The sequence below is a fragment of the Malaclemys terrapin genome, chromosome 3, assembly GCF_027887155.1.
Source record: "Malaclemys terrapin pileata isolate rMalTer1 chromosome 3, rMalTer1.hap1, whole genome shotgun sequence".
NCBI lineage: Eukaryota > Metazoa > Chordata > Testudines > Emydidae > Malaclemys > Malaclemys terrapin.
This window is the reverse complement of record NC_071507.1, coordinates 6417418-6441973: the sequence shown is the minus strand read 5'-3', so window position 1 is coordinate 6441973 and position 24556 is coordinate 6417418. Positions and strand designations below refer to the sequence as shown.

At 45.0% G+C, this 24556-nt stretch overlaps 1 protein-coding gene across 2 annotated transcripts in view; it reads left to right on the top strand.

Moving 5' to 3' along the window:
- The first annotated feature begins 836 nt into the window (after window positions 1-836).
- SLC24A3 (solute carrier family 24 member 3) overlaps window positions 837-24556 on the top strand; it is a 346242-nt gene continuing 322522 nt past the window's right edge. For both annotated transcript variants that reach the window (XM_054024007.1, XM_054024006.1), the window contains exon 1: window positions 837-1266. In XM_054024007.1, coding sequence (XP_053879982.1) covers window positions 1041-1266 — 226 coding nt within the window. In that variant the 5' untranslated portion in view covers window positions 837-1040. The remainder of the gene's footprint in view (window positions 1267-24556) is intronic.

Below are 24556 nucleotides of genomic sequence, written 5' to 3'. Positions count from 1 at the left end.
GTCTCAAGGTCAGTGCAGTGCAGTATGGATGTATTAGCAAGGGTGTGAGAGCCAGGTCCAGCAATTATAAGCCCAGGTTCCCCATGCACGGTGGACACTTAAGCATGGGCTTGGAAACACAATCCGGGGTCCTGGGACCTGGGTGGACAGTGCAGTGGAGACACTTAGAGGGGCCGAGCACCTGCCTCTCCTACTGATTGCAGGTGGAGTTGGAGGGGGAGAGGCTCATCGGTTCTGACTGGCTTGGAGGAGCCCAGGGGCCCCATTTCACCCCATAGCTCCCCGGGGAGAGCGGGGTTGCATGGGAACCCCCATGGTTCAGACAATGCTCAGGACAGGCCGCCCTAGGTACCAGAGAGCAAGTGTGAAAAATGGGGACACTTTTTTCGGTGGTGGTGGTGGGGGGGGGTTATATAAGACAAAGCCCCTAATATCAGCATGGCCCTGATACTATGGGGCTCTCTGGTCGCCCTGGGCCGCCCCCTCCAGGGGAGAGGCTGGCTGGGCTGGGGTGCCTGGGGCGGGGGTGGTGTATGGGGGACCCCCAAACACACACACACACTCCTCCACCCCAGTGCCCGGGGACCAGCCCGGGGGGGCGCCCCTCGCTTGCAGCGCGGCTCCCCCCGGAGCCCCGGCCGCCCGCCCAGGGCTGGGCAAAGCGGGGGACCGCGGCGAAGGCACTCGGGGCGGATCGGAAAGCGTCGGGTGGCTCCTGGCCGCCTCCCCCTCCCCTGCCCGCGTGTGTGTGTCTCCCTCCTCCGCCCCTCGCCGGGCTGGCTGAGCAAGCGGCTGCACACGGGCTGGGGGCTCGACTCCGGCTGCTGCTGCCCTCGGCTCCCCATCCATGGCACCGCCCGCCGCCGCCGCTCCCCGGGCCGCTGCCCCTGCACCCCGGCGCGGCATGGAGTAGGGGCCAGGCAGCCTCCTGCGCCGCGCCGAGCCGGGGGTCCCCCCTTGCAGCTCCGCGCCTGGCAGCGCCCCCAGCGCGCCCCGCAGCCCCCCGTCCCCTCCTGGCGCCTGGGCCGCCTCGCCAGCCCATGGAGGCGGCGGCGGAGAAGGAGAAGCGGCGGCAGCCAGTCCCGCCGCCGGCGGTGGCCGGGGCTCGGGTCTCCCGGCCGGAGATGCTGCTGCCGCTGCCGCCCGGGAACCGGCACCGGAGCCAGGCTCGCCGGAGAAGGAGGGAGCTGCTGCTGGCTCGGCTCTGCCTCGTGGGCTCGCTCACGCTGCTCCTGGCTTCCCTCTCCAGCTGGGCTGGGCGATCCGGTGAGTCCCCAGCCCCTGGCGCGGCCATCGATTGTCCCTCCGGGGGCCGTGTCTTGGGGGGTGGGTGATCCCCGGGGCCGGGGATGGAGTTCATTCTAGGGGTTCTGCTCCCCTGCGGGGAAGGAGGGGCTCTCCGGGTGTGTTAGTTCAAGGGCAGGTATCCCCAGAGAAGGGTCACGATCCGTGGCTGTTCAGGTATTCAATCCAACCCCTTTTCGCTGGCTTTTGTGTGCGTGAATGTGTTAGATCTGTAGCTGTGCACTCAGCACCGGTCGGGCTCTTGGTGGTCTCCAAGAAGTCACTGTCACCTCCTGGAGTCCAAGAGACCAGCTCCTACAGCTGAGTTGTGCCGAATAGCTAAAGATTTTCGCTAATCAGGGTCATTTACTGGCAGGTGTGCTGCTAAAGTGACCTCTAGCATGACACCTAGGAAAGAAAGTGAGGAAAAGTTGTTGTAGCTGGTCTCACTCCATAAATATGTTTATATGTAACATTCTGTCTCCTGCACTTACCTCCACCTCAGTAGCTGTGCACATAACCACCTGGGTTTCCTTCAGCACAGTGAAAAGATGGACAATATCTTTCACATTCCTCTACATAGACTATAACTTCACCTTATGCTATATGCATTAACACTCCTCACTTGCTGTGAATGTAACAATAACTAATAAAAGGCGACTTTTGGGCATGACTTAGACATTGCTTTCAGTTCCTCCAGTTTTGATTAGTATTAGTGAGATCCCATCACTTGTGCTTATGGTGCCGTGAGAATCTTCACATTTTGCTTTGTATGTGCCTTTTTCAAATCTGTTTTTGAATGTCTGCAGTCCTCAGTGAGATTGACAGTCCACTTTAAGCTCAGTGCCTGTTCAATTTCCACAGCCTCAGATCTGAGCACCAACACAATCCCACTCCTCACGCTTCCCAGTCCTGGGCCTTTCCTGAGATGACATAACCAATCATGGAAAAATGGGGTAGTCAAATGTGCAGAGGAAACTACCTGGACTGAGATCGCTGTCCTCATTTCGCTTGTGATCTAAGCAGGCTAAAACCCAGGTCTCCAGAAGAACTGTGCATTCAACCGCTCTCTTAAATTCTCTTAAACTAGTCTCTGAAATTGCATAATTGGTGAATACATATTGACTACGTTAGGAAGAAAATTAGTGCTCTTTAAAAATAACATCTCTCTGATACAACGTAAGGTTAGAATTGCATACATCATGTTTAAGGTGCTTTAAAAATCCTTATTAAGAGACAAATCTAAAACCTTGTTAGATTGTCATTTAAAGTGAATGTTCATACTTTTGCTTTTGGTGAGCTTCATTTGATTTGAACAGCCTTTGCTTTAATCACAAGGTGACCGTGAAACGTAAAATATTCAGTTGTCAAGCTGACTTCTCTATTAGTTTATTTTAAAATGTGATCTTCTCCATATGTTTTACTAGTTCCATGGGTTCACTTGTCAACATTGATTGCCACATGGGGACGTTGTGAATGTTAGATGTTTGCACTGATGTGACAGGAGAGAAACTTTCTGAGTGCATTTGCATGAGTTGCGGATATAATTGTGTTCAGTTGAGCTGCAGTTGTATAATACTAGCTGAAAAGGTATTCAGTTAGACTTATTTAATCCTCTCTGTGCAGTTGGTCTTAATGAGGTGAAAGTCGGTTTATAGCACTTTACCCACCGTTAGATAAAAGAAATTCCATGTCAATTCATATGTTGTCTATTATGATTGCAGTTCATGCAGTCATGTTCAGTGAGTTATAGAGTAACACTGTATACTTTTTTCAAGGGAGATAATGAAATGGGAGATAATAGGTGGGAAATAATGAAATGTTTGGCTTTTGGAGAGTGAAATAGATGGCATTGCAGTCAGTGGGCTTTTGAAACCTGCAGGAAAGCTGGGGCAATTATGATCATATGTTAGAGGATTTGTTAGAAACTTGAAGCAGCTCAGTGTGCCATTTTGTATTGAAATGATTTCTGGAGGAGTGACATTCGATTTCAGCTGTTCATTGACCATCTCCTGGTTCATTTTTTCAGCCAGCTATAAAACGACTGGAGTGTGAAAATACCGCACAATATTCTTATCAAGCTATAACACGTGATTAATATTTGCATGTAAAATATGCCGGTGTGAGCAAAAACTGTGCAAGGCTATTTTTCTTTAAGTGAAGTACAATGGCTTAAATTTGGTCCGATGGGAACATTAATGTTCATAGTGTTTAACTGTATAAAGTAAAGAAGGTAGTTTGTGGTATTTAGGAAAGGCTGTAAACACCCTGAATAATGGTTGAATGCAGTATTTTATTTATTACGTGTACAGCCACGTTTTGAAGGATTATTGTAATTTTGGACTTAATGCCCCTAAACTATTTAGATGTTTCTTTGCTCTTATTGTTTTTTAATTAAAGCTATTTCTTCTTAAACATATTCATTGCTCTTTCTACTTTGAGAGATCAATATAGGATCAGAAAAGACAGAAAACATCTTAAATATAAATATATGCAGATATCTTCCACTTTTATAAATGACTTTCTTACAGAAAAATCCCAAAGTTCTCCTTTGCTTTGAGAGCTTTGCCATTGACTTCAAAGTGACCAGGATTTACCCTCTCTCTATATCAATTGCATAACCTAACACCACTGAAATGCAGCCACCTCTGAGATGGAACATAGCAGCTGCTTAATATTGCACAGCATTACTATACAGCAGTTATTAGATCATGTGGAAAAGGGGAATATCAAGTCTATTTTAAAGTGCAAATGTAGGGCAAAATTCTCTGTGATCTGTAGTGTGGATTTCTGTTGCATATTTTGCACTGGTTGAATGCACAGTTTTCCCACTGATGTCAAAGGGAACTCCATATGTGGAACAAAGGCAGAACATGCCGTAGAGATCTGTACTGAGATAAGAGAGAAGCGTGACCATACTTTGTTTAAATTGTTCAGAATGTTCTGCACCAGGTACTAATAAATTTTGTCACCGCTGACCCTGTTTTTGTCTTCATTCAGTTTTGGTGAGTGTCTAGCAGCATCCGTAGTCAGTGTTGCTTGAAAACTGATCTGAGAAATGAGAAATATCATTGAGCGTCACACATGCACCCCGGTATATACATCAGCAAGGTAGCAAGATGGAGCTGGGCGCAGGTACATTGTGCATTCAGGTCGCAATAGGTGGGATTTTCAAAAGCTCTCAAGTGACTGAGGAACACAGATCCCATCGACTTTCCAATGGGACTTATGCCCCTAATTCACTTAGCTACTGTTGAAAATTCCACCGACTGATAATAGCCTGTATGTTTTAACTTGGTTGTATGTGGCGGAATTTCTACATATTATATTTTAATGATTTTTTAATCTGTGCAAAAGTTGTGCAATTATTTGGAAAATGGGATCAGACACAAGCAATGGGCTAGATTATAGCACCCTTATGTTGACTCATGCCTTATACCATAAGTAGCTCCATTGTAGCCTACTCAGTGTGAGTAAGATGATTTCAGCCTAGCCCTATGGTGTTTATAGTGTCTGTTTTAATATAAAGTTAATGTAAGTTTTTAAATTAAGGACAGAGGCCCTAACTCAGTGAAGTATTTAAGCAGGTGTGTCTGACTTTAAACACATTAGTCTCAATGACTTCACTGGGATTATTCATGTGCTTAAAGTTACGCAAGTGCTTAAGTACCCAGCTGACCTGGGGTTGACATGGAGACGTGGAAGCAGTCTCAGTTCTCATTATGCCTTTTAGATCCAAGTATGACAATATTAAATCAACACAATGTTTGAATCATCTAAGCCCTATTTAATACATGTTCAATTTTTCCCTTGCTTTACATTTTCTCCTTTGATCTCTTCTGCTTTTCTCAGTTTTCCTAGCTGTTCTTTTCACCCACCTTTCCCCCGAGACTTCAGCAGCGCTGTTGCCTGAGACATCACCGTGGGACTCTTTCCTAGGGAGAGCTGGCAGAACTGACAGAGAGCTCATAGGACTGTGTAGATCAGCCTGACAGTACAAGATTTTTACAACACCCCTGAAGCCCAATAAAATGTGAAATGAGTTTCTGTCCCTAACACTTCCCCACTACAAATGTAAATATTCACTGTTCATTTCTAAGGTTTGGACTGAGTCTAGTTTCTCTCTCTGTGTTTGCATGTAAGTACTTCAGTCTACCTAGAAGAATATTAGGAAAATAGGCTAGAGAATAGCTGAGGATTGCAAGCTGTCCCTAGGAAAGGACTTGGGGAGACTGGTAACCAAGGGTAACTATCTTTACTGTGTGTGGCCTACTGCCTAGAGGACTGAACTGGGACTCAGGGGACCTGAATTCTATTCCTAGTGTTGCCACTCATCTGCAAGGTGACCTGGGGCAAGTCATGGTCCCGCTCCGTGCCTCAGTTTCCCCATCTGTAAAAAGGGGAAATGATACTGACCTCCTTTGTAAAGTACTTTGAGATCAACTGATGAAAAATATTATATAAAAGTTAGGTATTATTGATGTATCATGGAAGAAACACGATGTATGAATTAAAAAAGGTGTACCCATCACTTGTGGCTATATTTTCTTACTAGGGCTTACAAGTATTGTATGAAGTGTGTTCCCATGCATCATATTCTCCCCTAGACAGTTGCGTGGAACTTCCAAAATGCATTCCGTGCAAATGGGTGGGAATCCAAAGTCACAACATGCATTTTCTGTGCCCAGAAAGAAATGTGTAGCTGGAGTGCCTGGCTGGCTCCCTCCTCAGGCTGGTGTTAAATCAGGAGTCAGTGGAGTCACACTGGTGTAATGGAGATCAGACCCACGTCTGTGGTGTTGGAGCGTAACTGAGTGCACCCAGGATCTGCTCTGCACTGTGCAGTGGATTGGAGGTTAGGGAGAATTTTAGAAGTGTCTCGTTACCTGTAGCAATATTTATTGTTTCTAAGGCTGGGTCTACACTACCCGCCTGAATTGGCGGGTAGAAATCGACCTCTTGGGGATCGATTTATCGCGTCCCGTTGGGACGCGACAATCAATCCCCAAATCGACGCTCTTACTCCACCAGCGGAGGTGGGAGTAAGCACCATCGACGGGAAGCCGCAGAGGTCGATTTTGCCGCTGTCCCTACAGCGGGGTAAGCCGGCTGCGATATGTTGAATTCAGCTACGCTATTCGCGTAGCTGAATTTGCGTATCTTAAATTGACCCCCCTGTAGTGTAGATGTAGCCTAAGACTCCCCTGGAGAGGGAGACAAATCACAGGTTCCAAAATCCTGCACTTGGGATTTTTCCCCCTTGCTCATCAGCCTGTGTTTTACGGGAGAGGGGAGGAGTGCGACACCCTCCTTCAGATTGCGATGATTCCAGTGTTTTGGGGCAGGTTTCTGAGTCCTGACCGTTGGGTGTTGGCCTCGTGTACAGGAGAAAAGGGGGAAAACTCTTTCCCCGGGATTGTTTTAATTGCCTGTGGTTTGGGAACAGCGGTTAGGAAATGCCGGGCCCAGTTCTGCAGCCCTTATTCATGTGAGTAGGCTCATCCGAGCAAACGGAGCCACTCACATGATTAAGGGTTGCAGGACAGGGCCTCTTGGGAGTTTTGCTCTAACTTGAACCATGCTGAGGGTTCAGAACGAACTCTGAGTCAAGGCCAAGCTGGCAAACTTTGTCAGGTTCCGTGTCTTGTTATGAATCCAAAATTCAGGCCGCTTTTACAGAAAGGATAGCTGAGTTCCACTGCCTTTTTGACCTTCGTGGGCCAGAGGAGGGCTCTGAGCCTGATTATTGATTATTAATTATTATTAATCATGTTTATTCTGCTTGTATACAAGAGCCAACCAAGAGTGAGGCCCCATTGTGCTGGGCAGTGTACAACACAAAGTCCCTGTCTCAGAGAGCTTACTGTGAAAAGTGACTTACAATCTGATGCTTGGTTACATCGTTCCTGCATTTGGGTAGGGTTGGAGGAGAAAAGTGACTAAATTACTGTATGCCATTTGCAATCCCTTTATTCTGGGCCCATGTAAGGGTCTACCAGGCCCAGGGTGTAAGTTAGAACAACCTCAGGGCTGATCTAAATTACGCTCTGCTTCCCATGGCCAGAGACAACCCGTGCCTGCCGATAGTAGGGGGATGGGGGAGAGGGGCAGAGTGAGGGCAGCTGGCTTCAGCAGTGTTACTGAGCATGCTCAGTACAAGCCAAGCAGCAAATCTGGGGGGAGACACGTGACCCCGCATGTGCCCCACATGCATCACCTCTGCCCATGGCCCACTATGGGACATTGGAAGCAGAGAATAGCTGTAGCAAAGTGCACTCTGGCCGTGTCCCTGACATGTCTCTGATTCCCCCCCCCACGACTGGGTGGGCAGTTGGGAGCAAGGACTGTGTCTTTATGCCAGCTGTCTGCTGGCTGGGGAGGCTCCAGTCTTTCACCTCCTTTAAGGCCCCTTTATTGTGGCTGGAGCAGCATAAAAAGGTGTCAGCTGAACTTTGGGTTAATTCGAACCGAGAAACTCAAAGCAAACTTAAAGGAGCATACAATGAAACCAAAAAGTGTTCGTCCTCCACACCTCTGGAATGAAACTGCCGTTGCACGTGACTCTGATCCTAACCTGATGTGTTGCTGTAGTCCGTGGACTCCAGGCTATGGGAATATATTGTCAGAAACCAGGGCGGGCATCAGGTCAGAGACTGATATGTGACCTTTTCTGCAGGGAGCTTGTTAAGCCTTGTGAGAAATTACTTGTTCGTTTATTTAGTGCTTGTTCACGGTCCTGGACTGACAGCCTGGGAGAAGGCAGTGCTCTGTTTAGCCATAGGACAGCATAGGCAGCAGCAGCGCTCACCAACGGCTCTGCTTTGTCACCATGGCTTCACCACGACTTTAGGCCCCCTGCCGACAAAGCCGTGTTCACACTGCTGCTTGCGTTGGCAAAACTTTTGTCTTTTGCGGGGGGGCTTTTTAAAGTACCCACCAAAGACAAAAGTTTTGGCGACAACTGCGTAGTGTAGACATACCCTCAGTGACGTTGATGGAATTTAAGCATGTCTTTAAAGTTAGGCATGTCCTTAAGTGCCATCCTGAATAAGGGCCTTAAAGAGTGAATGGCTGAATCTCCAGGCCTCTTTGCTCCCTGGTGCCTTTGCCAACAATGCCAACAGATGTGCCAATTTGTCCAGGTTGTGACGGTGGTTTTGTGAAATGGATGTTTCCCAGTAGGATCTGAACTGAGTCCCCCAACTAATTTGTCATCACCCACAAACAGTCATAAGATAGTCAGTTTGCAGCGTTGTTGTAGCCATGTTGGTCCCTGGATATTAGAGAGACAAGGTGCGTGAGGTGATATCTTTTGTGGGACCAAGTTCTGCACTCGAAGAAGCACTCTGTGTAGCTCAAAAGCTTGACTCTTTCACCACCACTAGTTGGTCCAATAAAAGATATTACCTCACCCCCCGTTCTCATTGTATAAGGCAGAATTTTGAAAAGTGACTGGTGATGTGGAGCACCCCCATTTTCGGGCACTGTAACAGGGTGGGTTTGCCCCGTGGACTGGAGAGCCTGGAACTCAGGTTGCCTGATTACAAAATGGCCCCCACCTGACAGCAATCAGATGATTCCTGTGTAGAAGGAGCCTGGCTTAAGTAGCGATAAAGCCCACCTGGGGAAAAAGCTGGAGGGAGATTCCTATAAAGGCAAGAAGCTCAGGGAAGGAAGTGTCAGTGAAAGGGGGAAAGCCCAGGAAACTGCTACTATAGCAGGAGAAAAGCTCTCCAGGGAGGGAAGGCTGGGAGAGCCCCTGATCAGACAGGGAAGAGGCTGAAAAAGAGTGCTAAAGGGGAAGATGGTTCTGTTTTTGCGAAAGACATCTTCAGGGATTTCTAGTGTGGACCGCTGTGTTCCCTGTTGGGATGGACTAAAAATTGCCCTAGCTGAAGGGCCGAGTCCCCGGACAAGTTACCAGGCAGAGAAACTGCTGGAGTGACCTTTGACAGGGGATGCTAATCCAGCAGGGAGCTGCTGTGCCATGCCTGGCCCCGAGGGGGCGCGTAGTGGTGAGTGCACCCAGTTACAAGCCCTAATTAAAATAGTTTAAAGGGGTCTGATTTCCAAAAGGCAGGTGCTCAGTATTTCCTGAAGATCAAGGCCTCCCTTTAAAAAACAGAACCACCAAAATCACACATTCCTTTTCAGAATCCTGGTTATAAAGTCTCCTTATGTAGCAGTGGGATGGCTTCCTGGTGGTGGTGAGGGAGGTACAGGTGAAGATTTCTCTTGTTCCATCGTGGCTAAGTCGCCTCTGAATAGTGAAATATACCAGATTGTTCCAGAAATTCCTGCTAAGTGAAACTCAGTCACTTCTCACCATCTGAATTACTTTTTTTCTTTATGTGATGAACATGGAGTTGCACTGTAGTACTGTATGGAGGCTGCAGGATGACCTGGTTATTGGGATGTTCACTGTCTGAATATATCAGTTTAATAGTGGGCTATAAGGAAAAGTAGGCAGGGAGGAAACAATGGCTCAAGATATGCCATTCCTCAGTAAACACTTAAGGGTTGTGAAGAGACAACGATTAGCTGTGAAGACTACCTCCTGGGTGCAGTTGTCTTACTGGCCTGGTTTGGTCGAGAAGGACAAAAGCTCAGGAAATGAGAGACTGTGGCTGAATTTTAAGGGACTCTTTGAAGATTGGAGAAGTTATCAGGGTGCTGATGTCACGGAAACCAGCCGGACACTGGCACCTGCTGAGTTCTCTGAGGAAGCTAGGCCTGCCTAGGCCTCCATCACGGAGTGGTGGTAGGGCTTTAGGTAAGATAGACTTGTGTAGGTTTAAATACTTTGTTGCTATTGGTAAAATTAAACAACACTTTGCTGTTAAGAAGGCCATCTAGTCTCTCTGTTCACCACTGGTCACGGACTCCTGAAGGGAAGAACCACAGGTGCCACACCCAGAGGAATCTGCTGGGTAAGCAGTGTTCATACACAGGGAGCTGTAAGCTCTGGTCTGACCTAAGAGTGAAAGAACCGCCGAATGCCTCTCTAGAAGAGGTACAGGTGAGAGGCCCGACACCTGAGGGCATGCTCTGAGAGACCAGGATGGGGACAGGTAGCATAGCTGTGACACATCCTTTCCCCCATTATTGACTTCTTTTAGCGGTTTCATGCTTTTAAGGCAGTCATCTGCCCCAGGCCACTTTGTTTGCTCCGTTTCATCTGTCTTCAGCTCTCTAAATTGCGAGCTGATACATGTTTTGTAGCAGGAAAAATTGTCTAAAGGAAAAATAAAATCTTTCAGTGAACTGTCACTTGAACTGGATTGAGTTGAGTAGATATCTGTCAATCATGAGCCAGGTCCCCAAGAATCATGAGATTTTTAAGAAAACAAAACAATAAACTTGGAGTTCTTTATATTTGCCTTCTGGTTTCTGAGCCTTTTGGTTGCTCTTGAGGGATACTTTCAAGCTTCTCTGTACCTGTGAGGATTTGAAATTTTTTTTTTTTTTAAGTGATAACCAAGATTATAGAATCAGAGAAGTTGGGCTGGAGGGATCTTGAGACATCAGCTAGTCCAGTCCCTTGTGCTGAGTCAGACCAAATATGACTGGACCATCCCTGACAGGTATTTATCTAACCCAGTGTCTCTCAACCTTTCCAGACTATTGTACCCCTTTCAGGAATCTGATTTGTGGTGTTACCCCCAGTTTCACCTCACTTAAAAACTACTTGCTTACAAAAACAGACCTAAAAATACAGGAAAGGTCAGTGTTACTGAAAAATTGCTTCCTTTCTCATTTTTACCATATCATTATAAAATAAATTGATTGGAATATAAATATTGTACTTACATTTCCTTGTACAGTATATAGAGTGGCATAAACAAGTCATTGTATGAAATTTGTTTGTACTGATTTTGCTAGTGCATTTTCTGTAGCCTGTTGTAAAACTAGGCAAATATCTAGATGAGTTGATGTATCCCTGGAAGACCTCTGCGTACCCTGAGGGGTACGTGTACCCCTGGTTGAGAACCAGTGGCCTAATCTGTTATTAAAAACCTTCAGTGATGGGGATTCCAGAACTACCCTTGGAAGCCTGTCCAGTGCTGAATGTGCTTCTAGTTAGAAAGTTTTTCCAAATATCTAACCTAAATCTCGCTTGCTGTGGACTAATCTGATTACTGCTTGTCCTACCTTGAGTGGTCATGGAGAACAATTGATCACCATCCTCTTTATAGCAGCCCTTAACATATTTGGAGACTTATGGGGTCCCCGTCCCCCTGGTCTTCTTTTCTCAAGACTAAACATGCCCCGTTTTTCTAACTTGTCCTCATAGGTCAGGTTTTCTAAACCTTTTGTCATTTTTGTTGCTCTTTTCTGGAATCTTTCTAATTTGTTAACATCTTTTGTAAAGAGGGGGGGCCCAAAACTGGACACCGTACTCCTGCTGAGGCCTCCCCAGTGCCGAGTAAAGTGGGACAATTACCTCCCTTGTCTTAAATACAACACTCTTATTAATACATCCTAGAATATTACCCTATTTTGCAACCGCATCACATTGTTGACTGATTCCGTTTGTGATCCACTATAACCCTCAATCCTTTTCTTCAGTACGAGCCACCTCGCCTGTTCATTTGAGGTTTTTCTTCCTAAGTGTAGTATTTCACACTTTTCATTACTGAATTTCATCTAGTTGATTTCAGAGCAATTCTCCAACTTGTCAAAGTTCTTTTGAATTCTAACCCTGCCCTCCAAGTGTTTGCAACCCTGCCCAGCTTGATGTTACCTGCAAATTTTAGAAGCATATGCTCCACTCCATTATCCAAATCATTAATGAAAATGTTAAATAGTACCGGACCCTGGACAGATCCCTGTGTGACCCCACCAGGTATGCCCTCTGTTTGACAGTGAACCACTCTGTGAGTGTGGTCTTTCAGACAGTTATGCACGCACCTTACTGTAGCTTCATCTAAACCACATTTTCCTAGTTTTCTTATGAGACTGTCATGTGGGACTGTGTCAAAAGCCATACTAAAATCAAGATCTATCATGTCTGCAGCTTCCGTCCCCCTGCCTCCCCACCAACTATTCCAGGATCCCTATCAAAGAAGGCAATTAGGTTGGTTTGACATGATTTGTTCTTGACAAATTCTTATTGGCCATTTCTTATAACTCTACTATCTTTTACATGCTTACAAATTGATGGTTTAATAATTTGTTCCACTATCTTTCAAGGTATTGAGGTTAGGTTGACTGGTCTATATTTCCCCAGTCCTCTTTGCTTCCCTTTTTAAAGATTGTCCTCTAATCATATGCCTCCAGGAGCTGGGGCTTTAAGAAAAGCACCGCATAGACTGAGACTCACGATAAAATCACAAGAGTTGGCAACACTGCTTTAGACTGATTCCCGATATGCATAGTGAGAGCATTTTCCATCAGGACACGTTTAGTGTGGATTGCACACTGTTTTATTTTAATGACAGTTGCATCCATGCTTAGGTGTTTTTTAAAAAAAGTCCACAAATACAGGGCCTTATCATTTGGCCTGATCTTTTTGAGAGACTATTCCCGCTTTGTGTAGCTAGATAATGCTGAGGGCTTTTTGTTGCCTTTTTCAAGTGAGAATGAGTTCATGAATTAAAGTGTCTGATAGAAGCATCTGGTTGTTTCCACTCGGGTGCGGTTTCATTGGGTAATTTTGAAAAGAGGTCGTTTTCTCACAGAAATAGTAATAAGCTCTTGACCAGGCTGCTGCCTTACAATGATTCCCTTCCCTTCCAAGGCCTGTGAGAGAATTTGCAACTTGTTGGAGTAGAGCTGTGAATTGCCACACTTGAATTCACGTTATGTTAATGTGAGCAACCACTGTGTAGTTGTGTTCTGATTGTATATTTCTTCAGCGAGTGTTTGTTTTTTCATGGCTGACCTTGTCTATTGCCTTGTCTAGAGGAGACTTTAAGCAGGGGATTTTCAAAAGCACTCAGCATTGGCCTGCTCTATAGGAAGTTTTACTTCTGTGGGAAAAGAGGTAGGTGCTCTTGATAATTCTACCCTGAAATTTTCCACTGCTGCAGCTTCACCAATGCTAGCAGGGGGTGGAGTACTAGTGTAGACAACATTGATGGGTGCTGGCATTTTAACCACCATTTCCTCTAGACATGCTCTGAGTAAGGTTAGATAACACAGTGGTTAAAATGTCAAGGCTGGTCTATGCTAGAGCTGAACTGGTTATAGTACTGGTGGGGAAAACTTCTGAAAAGTTTTGACACAGTCTAAAGTTAGTGCACAAACTCCCTGCTGATATGAAAGGGACTAAGGTTCCATCTCTGAGTATGACTGGTAGAATATTAGATCCTTTCCCAGCTTTAGAACAGCTTGTCCTTGCATTATTTAATGTCAAGGACAACGTGACTGGGAATTTTGCCGTTAGCTAGCTGAAACTACACACAAGGGCCAGTTTCATCTTTCTTTCTTTTGGCTTCCAGCAAAAGATACCCCAAACTGGCTTACATAACTCTGCCCCCAAAGAATACATCTGTGCCATTGCATAGTGAGATTTCAAATAAAAGCAAACTGTTTAATCTCTAGAGGCAAAATACATGTGGGTGGTTTACTGGATAATTCACTAGCCTTTACCTCAAAGACCACACCTAACATCTAGTCCTGACCAGACAGCAAATCCTGTTGACCAGATAGCCCCTACATGAATTACTTCACTTTTGAATCCCATGAAGATGACATCTGGACTCTCAAAATCATCTGCCTTCTCGTCAGGAATGTTTCGATTAACACCCCCTTGCCTCCCTCTCCACCCCCCCCCCCCCCAACCTGAACTCTTGCCTAAAATTGTAAACCAGAACCTTTTGGGTTAAAAGAAATTCACATTTTTGATTTTTTTACATCACTTTTGTTCTCCAACACCCCTGAACTTTGTCCTGGACTGCAAGCAGAAAAGCAGAGGTTTTCCGAGACGGCTTGTGTAGTCATTTACGCCAGTGCAAAGTTTGTGCACGAAATCAGCAGAGTGGCAGAGCCTCGTTCTTTTCTCACACCATTGAAGTCAGTGGATTTACACGGGTGTAAAATAATTATAAGCGAAAGGGGACTCTGGCCCCAAGTGAAAATACATCCACTTTACGCTGCTGTAAATGGCTACATAAGATGCAGGGCAAGAGAGAATTCAGCTCACTGGTCTCGTACTGATGCCAGAAGCAGGAAAGACTGAAGACCATGATCCAGAGATTGTTCACCCAGCTGACTTTCTAGATTTAAGAGGTTCAGAAACATCTGAAGTTTGTGGGTGCTTAATTGAGACCAAATCCCCAAACTGTTGGAGCCCTTCACTAATCTTCATGCATCTCCGCACAAAAAAGCGATATTGCAAATAACACAGAAATAACTTTTCACTAGAGTAAGATCAGCTTCAGCCAGGGCTGAAGACAACTGGGAATGTACTTGGTGGAAGCTAATTACGTGTTTGTCTGCCATGCTCTGCCAGCTACTATTAGGCCCCAAGCTAAGGACTGACTTCTCCTGTCTGTGGGAATAACCTATGCAGCTGAATGGCAACTCAGGGAGTTTTAAGTTGCCTGGTTTCCACTGAATTCTCCTGTCAGGAGGGGGTGGGTTTCTAGCCAGAGATCTCCTGAGATCCATCTGGGGTCTACTAGAGGTAAGACATCTACATGCATGTCTGATAAGGAAGCAAAGGGCATCTAAGTGCTCCCACACCTATGGACAGCTCAGGAACCCTCCTCCAGGGGAGCAGTTCCATACCATGGCCAGGTAGTTCAAGGGGGATCATAATGGTCCCCTAATGCTGTCTCCTGCATGGAACTGGGGATTCCTGGTAGACTGTGTCCATAAGCTTGGAGGTGAGGGGAAAGGAAAACACGCCACATAGGTAACACCCTTCCTCCTCACCTGGGTCTTTTGTGTGAGGAAGCAGAAGATTGTGGGAAATTCCATGATATTAGTGGAGGTGGTGGGGGGGGTGTTACAATCTCCACTGAAAATAAAACTGTCTTTATGCGTGCACTGGCTGTAAAAATAATTCAAAGACATGAATTTAGTTGCCTTTAAATATTCCCTTGGGCTGTAAACCCAGCTGCTGTGCCAACCCGAAATTGAAGCTTCCCCATGTGTTGACCATTCTTTACCTTCAAGAGCCATCATCTCTTGCCTGTCTCATGTATAATACTTGAGACAGGCAAGAGATGATGGCTTTTGCCCATAGGAACTTGGCTCTGACTTGCCAAAGCACGAACTTCACTTGAAGCATGAGCATAGTGCAGTTGACTTCAATGGGAATTCCTCTGTGCATGAAGTTATGCATAATACCACCTAGCTCTTTCATCAGTAGATTTCAAAGTGCTTTACAAAGGAAGTCAGTATCATTCTTTCCATTTTACAGACAGAAAATGACTTGCCCAAGGTCACTTAGTAGGCTGGTGGCACAGCTAGGACTAGACCCCAGGACTCCTACAGCCCAGTCTGCTATGCTAACCATAGGACCACACTGCCTCTCATAAATTCCTTTGCAGGATTAGGCTGTATGTAAGTCTTTTTCAGTGTTGAAGGCGACCAAAGGGTAAAAAGTAAACGAGCCCTATTGATGGTGATATGTGTAAATGTTGCAGTGTTGGAAACGGGTAAGAATTTTTGTTTCAAGAGAATTGTAGATTGAGAATTTCCCTTCTGCTTTGTCTCTTTGACCTTCTATTTTTAATAGTCACTTCACCTTTCATTCCTGCTAACGGCACCTATTTTTGAAATAAGAACTTCAAACAAATGTTAATAGTTTCCGTTATGCAAAAGCACATTAAAGGCCAAGAAAAGAATCCTTTCTGATAGGCAAGCCAAAAAAAGGTTAACAGAATTTCAAATAACGGAAAGGTCTGCTATTAAAGTAATATTCATTCAGCAACATATTTGTTTCTTTTCCCTAAGATGGCCCAGAACATCCTTCAATATTAAGGAGAGAGAGAGAGAAAACTATCCTTACATGGGCATTCCTTTCTGTGTGGAGAAGATGTGCCTTTCAGTTCCTCTGAGTGCACCTTCCCTTCACCCCGGTTGTTTTGTTTGACTTCTCCCCCCGCCCGGTTCGTTGGGAGCATTTTCAGAAGAACATTGTGTGTGCATGTGAGGGCAGTGCAGGGGTTTATTTTAGGCAGTACATCAAAATGAGCCATCCCAGTTGACAGTTGCAGAACAAACTGTGTTAAGGGATTCTCTTCCGTGTTTCTCATGTTTAGCGAAGTGCCACATATGCAACTCCAGGGGGTGGTGAGTAGAAGAGTTTAGTGAAAACTTTGCCATGCAAACTGTTAATTAGAGTAACTCCTCACTTAATGTTGTAGTTATGTTCCTGAAAAATGCAACTTTAAGCGAAACGACGTTAAGGGAATCTAATTTCCCCATAAGAATTAATCTAAATGAGGGGGTGGGGGGGTTAGGTTCCAGGGAATTTATAATATAGTCTTTTGTCTGGTATACTTATTCTGTGCGTGTGTGTGTGTGTGTGTGTGTATGTATGTGTATATATATAAACACAGTATAAGTTTTAAACAGTTTAATACTGGTACACAGTGATGATGATTGTGAAGGTTGGTTGAGGTGGAGGAGTCAGAGGGTGGGATATTTCCCTTACTGCTAAATGATGAACTAGAAATTTGCTGAGCCCTCAAGGGTTAACTCTCACACTCTACAAGGCAGCAGGAATGGAGGGAGGGGAGAGAGCATCACAGACAGACACACACACTATGTGTGTGAGAGAGATGCGCATTTCCCCTTTAAGTACACTGCCTTGTTAGTTAGATCAGCTTGCTGAGACAGCAGCTGCTGCAAGCTCCCGCCGTCATGAGCCCTGGTGTGTCCCCCCGCTCTATGGAAGATGGGGTAAGCGGGGAGCAGGGGGGAGGGTGACACCCTGACATTACCCCCCCCATCTTTCCCTTCCCCCCGCACAGCAAGCAGGAGTCTCGGGGAACAGCACATGGCAGTGGGGGGAGGGACAGCTGCAATTGCTAGCCTGCTAGGCAGCTGCTGCACAGGGAACTTAGGGGAGCTGATAGGGGGGCTGCCGGTCCACCCTGGTTCCAAGCCCTCACCAGCTAGCTGCTGCTCTTCCTGCAAGCCGTGGACAAAGGCGGCTGCCAAAGGACGTTAGAAGGGAGCATTACACAACTTTAAACGAGCATGTTCCTTAATGGATCAGCAATGTAACAACGAAACAACGTTAACTGGGACGACTTTAAGTGAGGAGTTACTGTACCTTACAAGTCATGGGCTTTCAGCCATGTCAACTGTCATAGTAAACTGTTTGAGTCACTCTTGTACAAACCATAATGCACTCCAATCTCTCTCTGCTCCTTTCTGTATACAGTGTATTATGGTACAGCAGTATCAAATATATATAATACTCCTCCAATACAGATGACACCATAAAGAAATACATACCTCAGCTTCATCAAACTCTCACTCTACTGCAAAACTTAACAGTGAGCTCAGACGTGTCAAGGCAGAATAGTTTCCCAAATGCATAGCAGGTGGGGCAGTCAGTTGTGCTGATCTGTTAATATAAAAGCATATAGGGTCACTTCATGTTTTGTGCAGGTTTGTTGAAATTGCTTTTGAACATCTGCTGGAGATGGAGGTAAAAGCCTTACGGAGAATTGGAGTGAATTCGTGACAGTGCTGTTGGTCACATGAAGGTGGAAAGGTAGCACAGAATAATAAAACGATGGGCTGCAAGGGACTTTGAGAGGTCATCAGGTTTAGTCCCCTGCTCTAAGGCAGGACCAGGTAAACCTAGACTATCCTTGACAGGTGTATGTCCAACCTGTTCTTAAACCTCCAGTGATGGGGAGTCCACAACCTCTCTAGGTAACCTGTCTCACTACTTACCTGTCTTTATAGTTAGGTTTTCCTAATATCTGGCATAAATCCCCCTTGTTGCAGATTAAGCCAGTTATTTCATGTCCTGTCTTCAGTGGACATGGAGAACAATTGATCACCTTTCTCTTTATAACAGCTGTTAACATAGTCGAGACTGTTATCAGGTCCTTCTTCTGTCTTCTTTTCTCAAGACTAAATCATGGCCAATTTTTTTTAACCTTTACTCATAGGTCAAATTTTCTAAAACTTTGATCATTTTTGTGGCTCTCCTCTGGACTCTCTCCAGTTTGTCCACATCTTTCCTAAAGTGTGACACCCAGAATTGGACACAGTGCTCCAGCTAAGACCTCCCCAGCGCGAGTAGAGCAGGACAATTACCCCTTACATCTGACACTTCTGATAATACATCCCAAAATGATATTAACCTTGTTTGTAGCACATATTGACAGACAATCCATTAGAACCCCCCCAGATGCTTTTCAGCAATATTACCACCTTCCCAGTTGTTCCCCAGTTTGTTGTAGTTCATTTGAGTTTTCTTTCCTTCGCATTTGTCTCTGCTGAATTTCATCTTGTTGACTTCAGATCAATTCTCTAATTTGTCAAGGTCATTTTGAATTCTAATCCTGTCCTGCAAAGTACTTGTAACTCCTCTCATCTACATTCTACCCGCAAATCTTGTAAGCATACTCTCCACTCCAAGTCATTAATGAAAATATTGAATAGTCCTGGACCCAGGGCAGACCCCTGTGGGACCCCGCTGGATATGCCCTCCAAGTCTGACAGTGAACCATTGCTAACTACTCTGTGAGTATAGGCTTTCAACCAGTTATGCATCCACCTTTCAGTAATTCCATCTAGACCACAGTTCTGTAGTTTTCTTATGAGAATGTCATAGACTCATAGACTCATAGACTTTAAGGTCAGAAGGGACCATTATGATCATCTGGTCTGACCCCCTGCATGCTGCAGGCCATAAAACCGTCCCTACCCCTTCCCTGGACTCTGCTGTTGAAGTCCCCAATCCTGTTTTAAGTGACTTCAATCAGCAGAGACCCTCCTGCTAGAGATCCCTGCCCCATGCTGCGGAGGAAGGCGAAAAACCTCCAGAGGCTCAGCCAATCTGTCCTGGAGGAAAATTCCTTCCCGACCCCAAATATGGCGATCAGTAAGACCCCGAGCATATAGGCAAGAGTCTCCAGCCTGACCCCTGTCAGCCATTATACTATTTACCTACCATTGCTTGGTTTTCCTTGACTACTATGCTTTACCATTAAACCATTCCCTCCATAAACTTATCTAACTTAATCTTAAAACCAGACAGGTCCGTCGCCCCCACCGTTTCCCTCGGAAGGCCGTTCCAATATTTCACCCCTCTGACGGTCAGAAACCTTCATCTAATTTCAAGCCTGAACTTCCCCACGGCCAGTTTATATCCATTCGTTCTCGTGTCCACATTAGTACTAAGCTGGAATAATTCTTCTCCCTCCCTTGTATTAATCCCTCTAATATATTTAAAGATAGCAATCATATCCCCCCTCAGCCTTCGCTTTGTCAGACTAAACAACCCAAGCTCCTCTAGTCTCTTTTCATACGACAGGGTTTCCATTCCTCTGATCATCCTAGTGGCCCTTCTCTGCACCCGTTCCAGTTTGAGTTCATCTTTTTTAAACATGGGAGACCAGAACTGCACACAGTACTCCAAATGAGGTCTCACCAGCGCCTTGTACAACGGAAGCAGGACCTCCTTATCCTTACTAGATATACCTCACCTAATGCATCCCAAGACAGCATTGGCTTTTTTCACCGCCACGTCGCATTGTCGACTCATAGTCATTCTGCGGTCTACAAGGACCCCTAGCTCCTTCTCCTCTTCCGTTACTTCTAACCAATGCGTCCCCATCTTGTAACTAAAATTGTTATTAGTCATCCCCAAATGCATCACCTTACACTTTTCACTATTAAATTTCATCCTATTTCTGATACTCCAATTCACAAGCTCATTCAAGTCTCCCTGCAGGATATCCCTATCCTCCTCCGAATTTACAACGCCTCCTACCTTCGTATCATCCGCAAACTTTATCAGCCCACTCCTGCAATCGGTTCCGAGGTAAGTTATAAATAGATTAAATAAAATGGGTCCCAAAACCGAACCTTGAGGCACTCCACTAGTAACCTCCCTCCAACCTGACAGTTCACCCTTTAATACTACCCGCTGCATTCTCCCCATTAACCAATTCCTTATCCACCTCTGGATTTTCTTATCGATCCCCATGTTTTTCAGTTTAACCAATAATTCCTCATGGGGTACAGTATCAAACGCTTTACTGAAATCCAGGTATATTAGGTCCACCGCATTTCCCTTATCTAATAAATCCGTTACTTTCTCAAAGAAGGAGATCAGATTCGTTTGGCACGATCTGCCCTTCGTAAAACCATGTTGTAATTTATCGCAATTGCCACTAACCTCCAGGTCCTCAACTAGTTTCTCTTTCAGAATTTTCTCTAACACCTTGCACACTACAGATGTTAAACTAACAGGCCTGTAGTTACCCGGATCACTTTTTTTCCCTTTCTTGAAAATAGGAACCACATTAGCTATTCTCCAGTCTAACGGGACCACCCCCGAGTTTACAGATTCATTAAATATTATCGCTAATGGGCCTGCTATTTCCCGTGCCAATTCCTTCAATATTCTTGGATGAAGATCGTCCGGTCCTCCCGACTTAGCCCCATTAAGGCATTCAAGTTTTGTTTCTACCTTGGATACGGTAATCCCCCATCCTGAATGCCCCTCTGTAGTGGTGCTAGTATCCCTAATACCTTCATTGGCCTCATTAAACACCGATGCAAAATATTCATTGAGATATTGCGCCATGCCTAGATTGTCTTTAATGTCCTCTCCGGCAATAGTCTTCAGTGGTCCCACCTCTTCTTTCTTTGCTTTATTCCTATTTATGTGGCTGTAAAACCTCTTACTATTGCTTTTAATTCCCCTCGCTAGGTCCAACTCTACACGGCCTTTGGCCTTTCTCACTCTATCTCTACATTCTCTGACTTCACTTAGGTACATTTCCTTACTGATCCCTCCCCTCTTCCACTCTTTGTACGCTTTCTGTTTTTTCCTAATCGCCCCTTTGAGTCGGTCGCTCATCCAGCTCGGTCTAAATCTCTTGCTTAGTAATCTTTTTCCCTTTTTTGGAATGCAGGCCTCCGACAGCTCATGCATCTTTAACTTGAAGTAATCCCAGGCTTCTTCTGCCTTTAGATCCATTAATACGTTTGCCCAATCCACTTCCCTTACCAGTCCCCTTAATTTGTTAAAATTGGCCTTTTTAAAATTATAAACCCTAGTCTTTGACTTAATTCTGTTACTCCTCCCATGTATTTTAAACCGAATTAGCTCATGATCACTGGAGCCCAAATTGTCCCCTACTACCACTTCCTCAACGAGGTCCTCACTACTTACCAGAATCAAATCTAAAATGGCCTCCCCCCTCGTCGGTTCAACTACCACTTGATGGAGGAATTGATCAGCAAGCACATCTAGGAACATCTGAGCCCTATTATTGCTACTAGCGTTTGTTCCCCAATCTATATCCGGGAAGTTAAAGTCCCCCATAATTACACAGTTTCATGTGGGACTATGTCAGAAACCTTACTAATATCAAGATATCATGTCTACTGCTTCCCCACTCATCCAGTATTCCAGGAAACCTGTCAAAGAAGGAAATTAGGTTGGTTTGGCATGATTTATTTTTGACAAATCCGCATAGAGTGATAAGCAATAGTCCATTTTCCTCGAGGTGCTTATAAATTGATTGTTAATAATCTGGTCCAGTATCTCCCCAGATATATGGCAGTCAGCCTAACTTCAATAATTCCCCAGGTGGTTTTCGTTTCCCTTTTACAACATAGGTATTAATGTTAACAAGGGGAAGAGGAACACAAGCCAGAAGAGGAAAAGAACAGGTTAAAGAATATTTAGATAAGTTACTATTAACTTTTTTAGTGAAGACTAAAGTAAAATAGGCATTAAACACCTTAGCCTACTTGATGTCATCAGTTCCTCCTTCATCAGTTCTCCTTCCCCACTGAGTAGAGGACCTATACTTTTCTTTGCCTTTCTTTGACTCCTGATGTAGTTAAAGAAAGTCGTCCTATTGCCTTTTATGTCCTTTGCTAGGTATACCTCATTTTGTGCCTGAGCCTTTCTGATTTTTGTCCCTATCATGCTTGTGCAATTCTTTTGTAATCCTGTTTAGTAATTTGTCCATGTTTCCACTTTTTGTAGGATTCCTTTTTTGATTTTTCAGGTAATTGGGGATCCCCTGAAAATTGGGGACCCATATTGGCCCATTAATATTAACATAAGAATGGCCATACTGGGTAAGACCAATAGTCCATCTAGGCCAACAATGGCTAGTGCCAGATGCTTCAGTGGGCATGAAGAGAACAGGGCAATTATCACGTAATCCATCACCTGTCATCCAGTCCCAGCTTCTGGTAGTCAGAGGCTCAGGGACACCCAGACCATGAAGTTGGATCCCTGACCATCCTGGCTAATAGCCATTGATGGACCTGTTTTCCAAGAACTTATCTAATTATTTTTGAACCCAATTATACTTTTGGACTTCCAAATATCTCCTGGCAATGAGGTCTACAGGTTGACACTGCATTTTGTGAAGAAGTACTTCGTTATGTTTGTTTTTTTAAACCTGCTCCCTATTAATTTCATTGGGTTACCCCTAGTTCCTGTGTTATATGAAGGGTAAATAACATTTCCTTATTCACTTTCTCAACACTATTCATGATTTTATAGACCTCTATTATATTCCCCCTTAACTGTCTCTCTTCTAAGCTGAACAGTCCCAGTCTTTTTAATTTCTTTCATATAGAAGTTGTTCCATATCCCAATCATATTCTTCCTGTCTTTCCTTTGCATCAGGATAGTTTGCAGTTGTGACTTTAATATGGTCTTCTTGAGAAACTAACAGCTGTCCTGAACTCCTTTATCCTTTAGATTTTCTTCCCCTGGAACATTAGCAAATTCAGAAGACTGGTAGGTAAAGTCTGCTTTTTGAAGCCTATTTTCCTTATTCTGCTGCTCTCCTTCCTTTCCTTAGAATCGTGAAATCTATCATTTCATGCTCACTTTCACCTAAAGTGCCTTCCCTCTTCAGATTTGCAACAGTTCCTCCCTGTTGCTCAGAATCAATCTAAAATGGCTGCCTCTTGGTTTCTCTTCCACTTACTGTAACAAAAGTTGTCCCCCAAACATTCCAAGAATTTATTGGACATTGTGTGTTTTGCTGTATTACTTTTCCAACAGATGTCTGGGTAGTTAAAATCCCCCATTACTACCAGGTTTTGTCTTGGATGTTTGTTGTAGAAATGCCTCATCCATCTCCTCTTCCCGATTTGCTGGTGTATAGTAGACTCCATGATGTTGTCCCTATTTTTTTTCTCTTTTTAATCTTTACCCAGAGACTTACAACTTGTCTGCCTCTCACCCACTTCTGGACCGCAGAACAAGTGTACCTGTTGTTAATGTGTAATGCAATACCTCCCCCGTTTTTTTCCTCTGCCAGTCCTTCCTGAAAAAGCTATACCCTTCTGTACCAATATTCCAGCCATGAGATTTATCCCACCAAGTCTTTGTGTTGCCAGTTAAGTCGTATTTTAACTTGTGTACTAATACTTCCACTTCTTCCTATTTCCCCCCCCCCCATGCTCCTTGCATTTGGGTATAGACATCTAAGATATTGTGCAGATTCTCCCACTAGTTTTCCTCTTGTTGCTTCTATGACCTTATTGTAATTTTCCATTTTCTCCCAACATCTTGCTGTATGTTAAAATCACACTGTTTTGTGGTCACCCATGGGCTTTTGTGACACCCCCCCGCTTTGAACCTAGTTTTAAAGTGCTCCTCACTAGATTAGTGAGTTGTTGATGCATGAAGATACTCTTCCTTTCTTGGCCAGCTGGACCCTATCTATTCCTTCCCAGTACAGCCTCCCATAGTCGAGAAGGCTGAAGCCCTCCCACAGATATAATCTGTGCAGCCTTGCATTCATCTCCACGATGCACATGTCTCTGCCTGAGCCCTTCCCCTCCAGCAGGAGGATGAACGGGAATACAATCTGCACCTCAAACCTTTCACTCTCACTCCACAGTCCTGTAGCCACTGCTCCGGGTCAGACGTGGCCGTATCATTAGTACCCATGTGGATGAGCAGCATGGGGTAGCGGTCAGAGGGATGGATGAGCCTTGGCATCCTTTCTGAAATGTCTTGAATGTGGGCTCCAAGCAGACAGCACAGCTCCCAGAGATGTATCAGGCTGGCAGATGGATACCTCCATCCTCTTCAGAAGGGAGTCCACAACTACCAGATCACCCCCTGTGCCACCTCCTC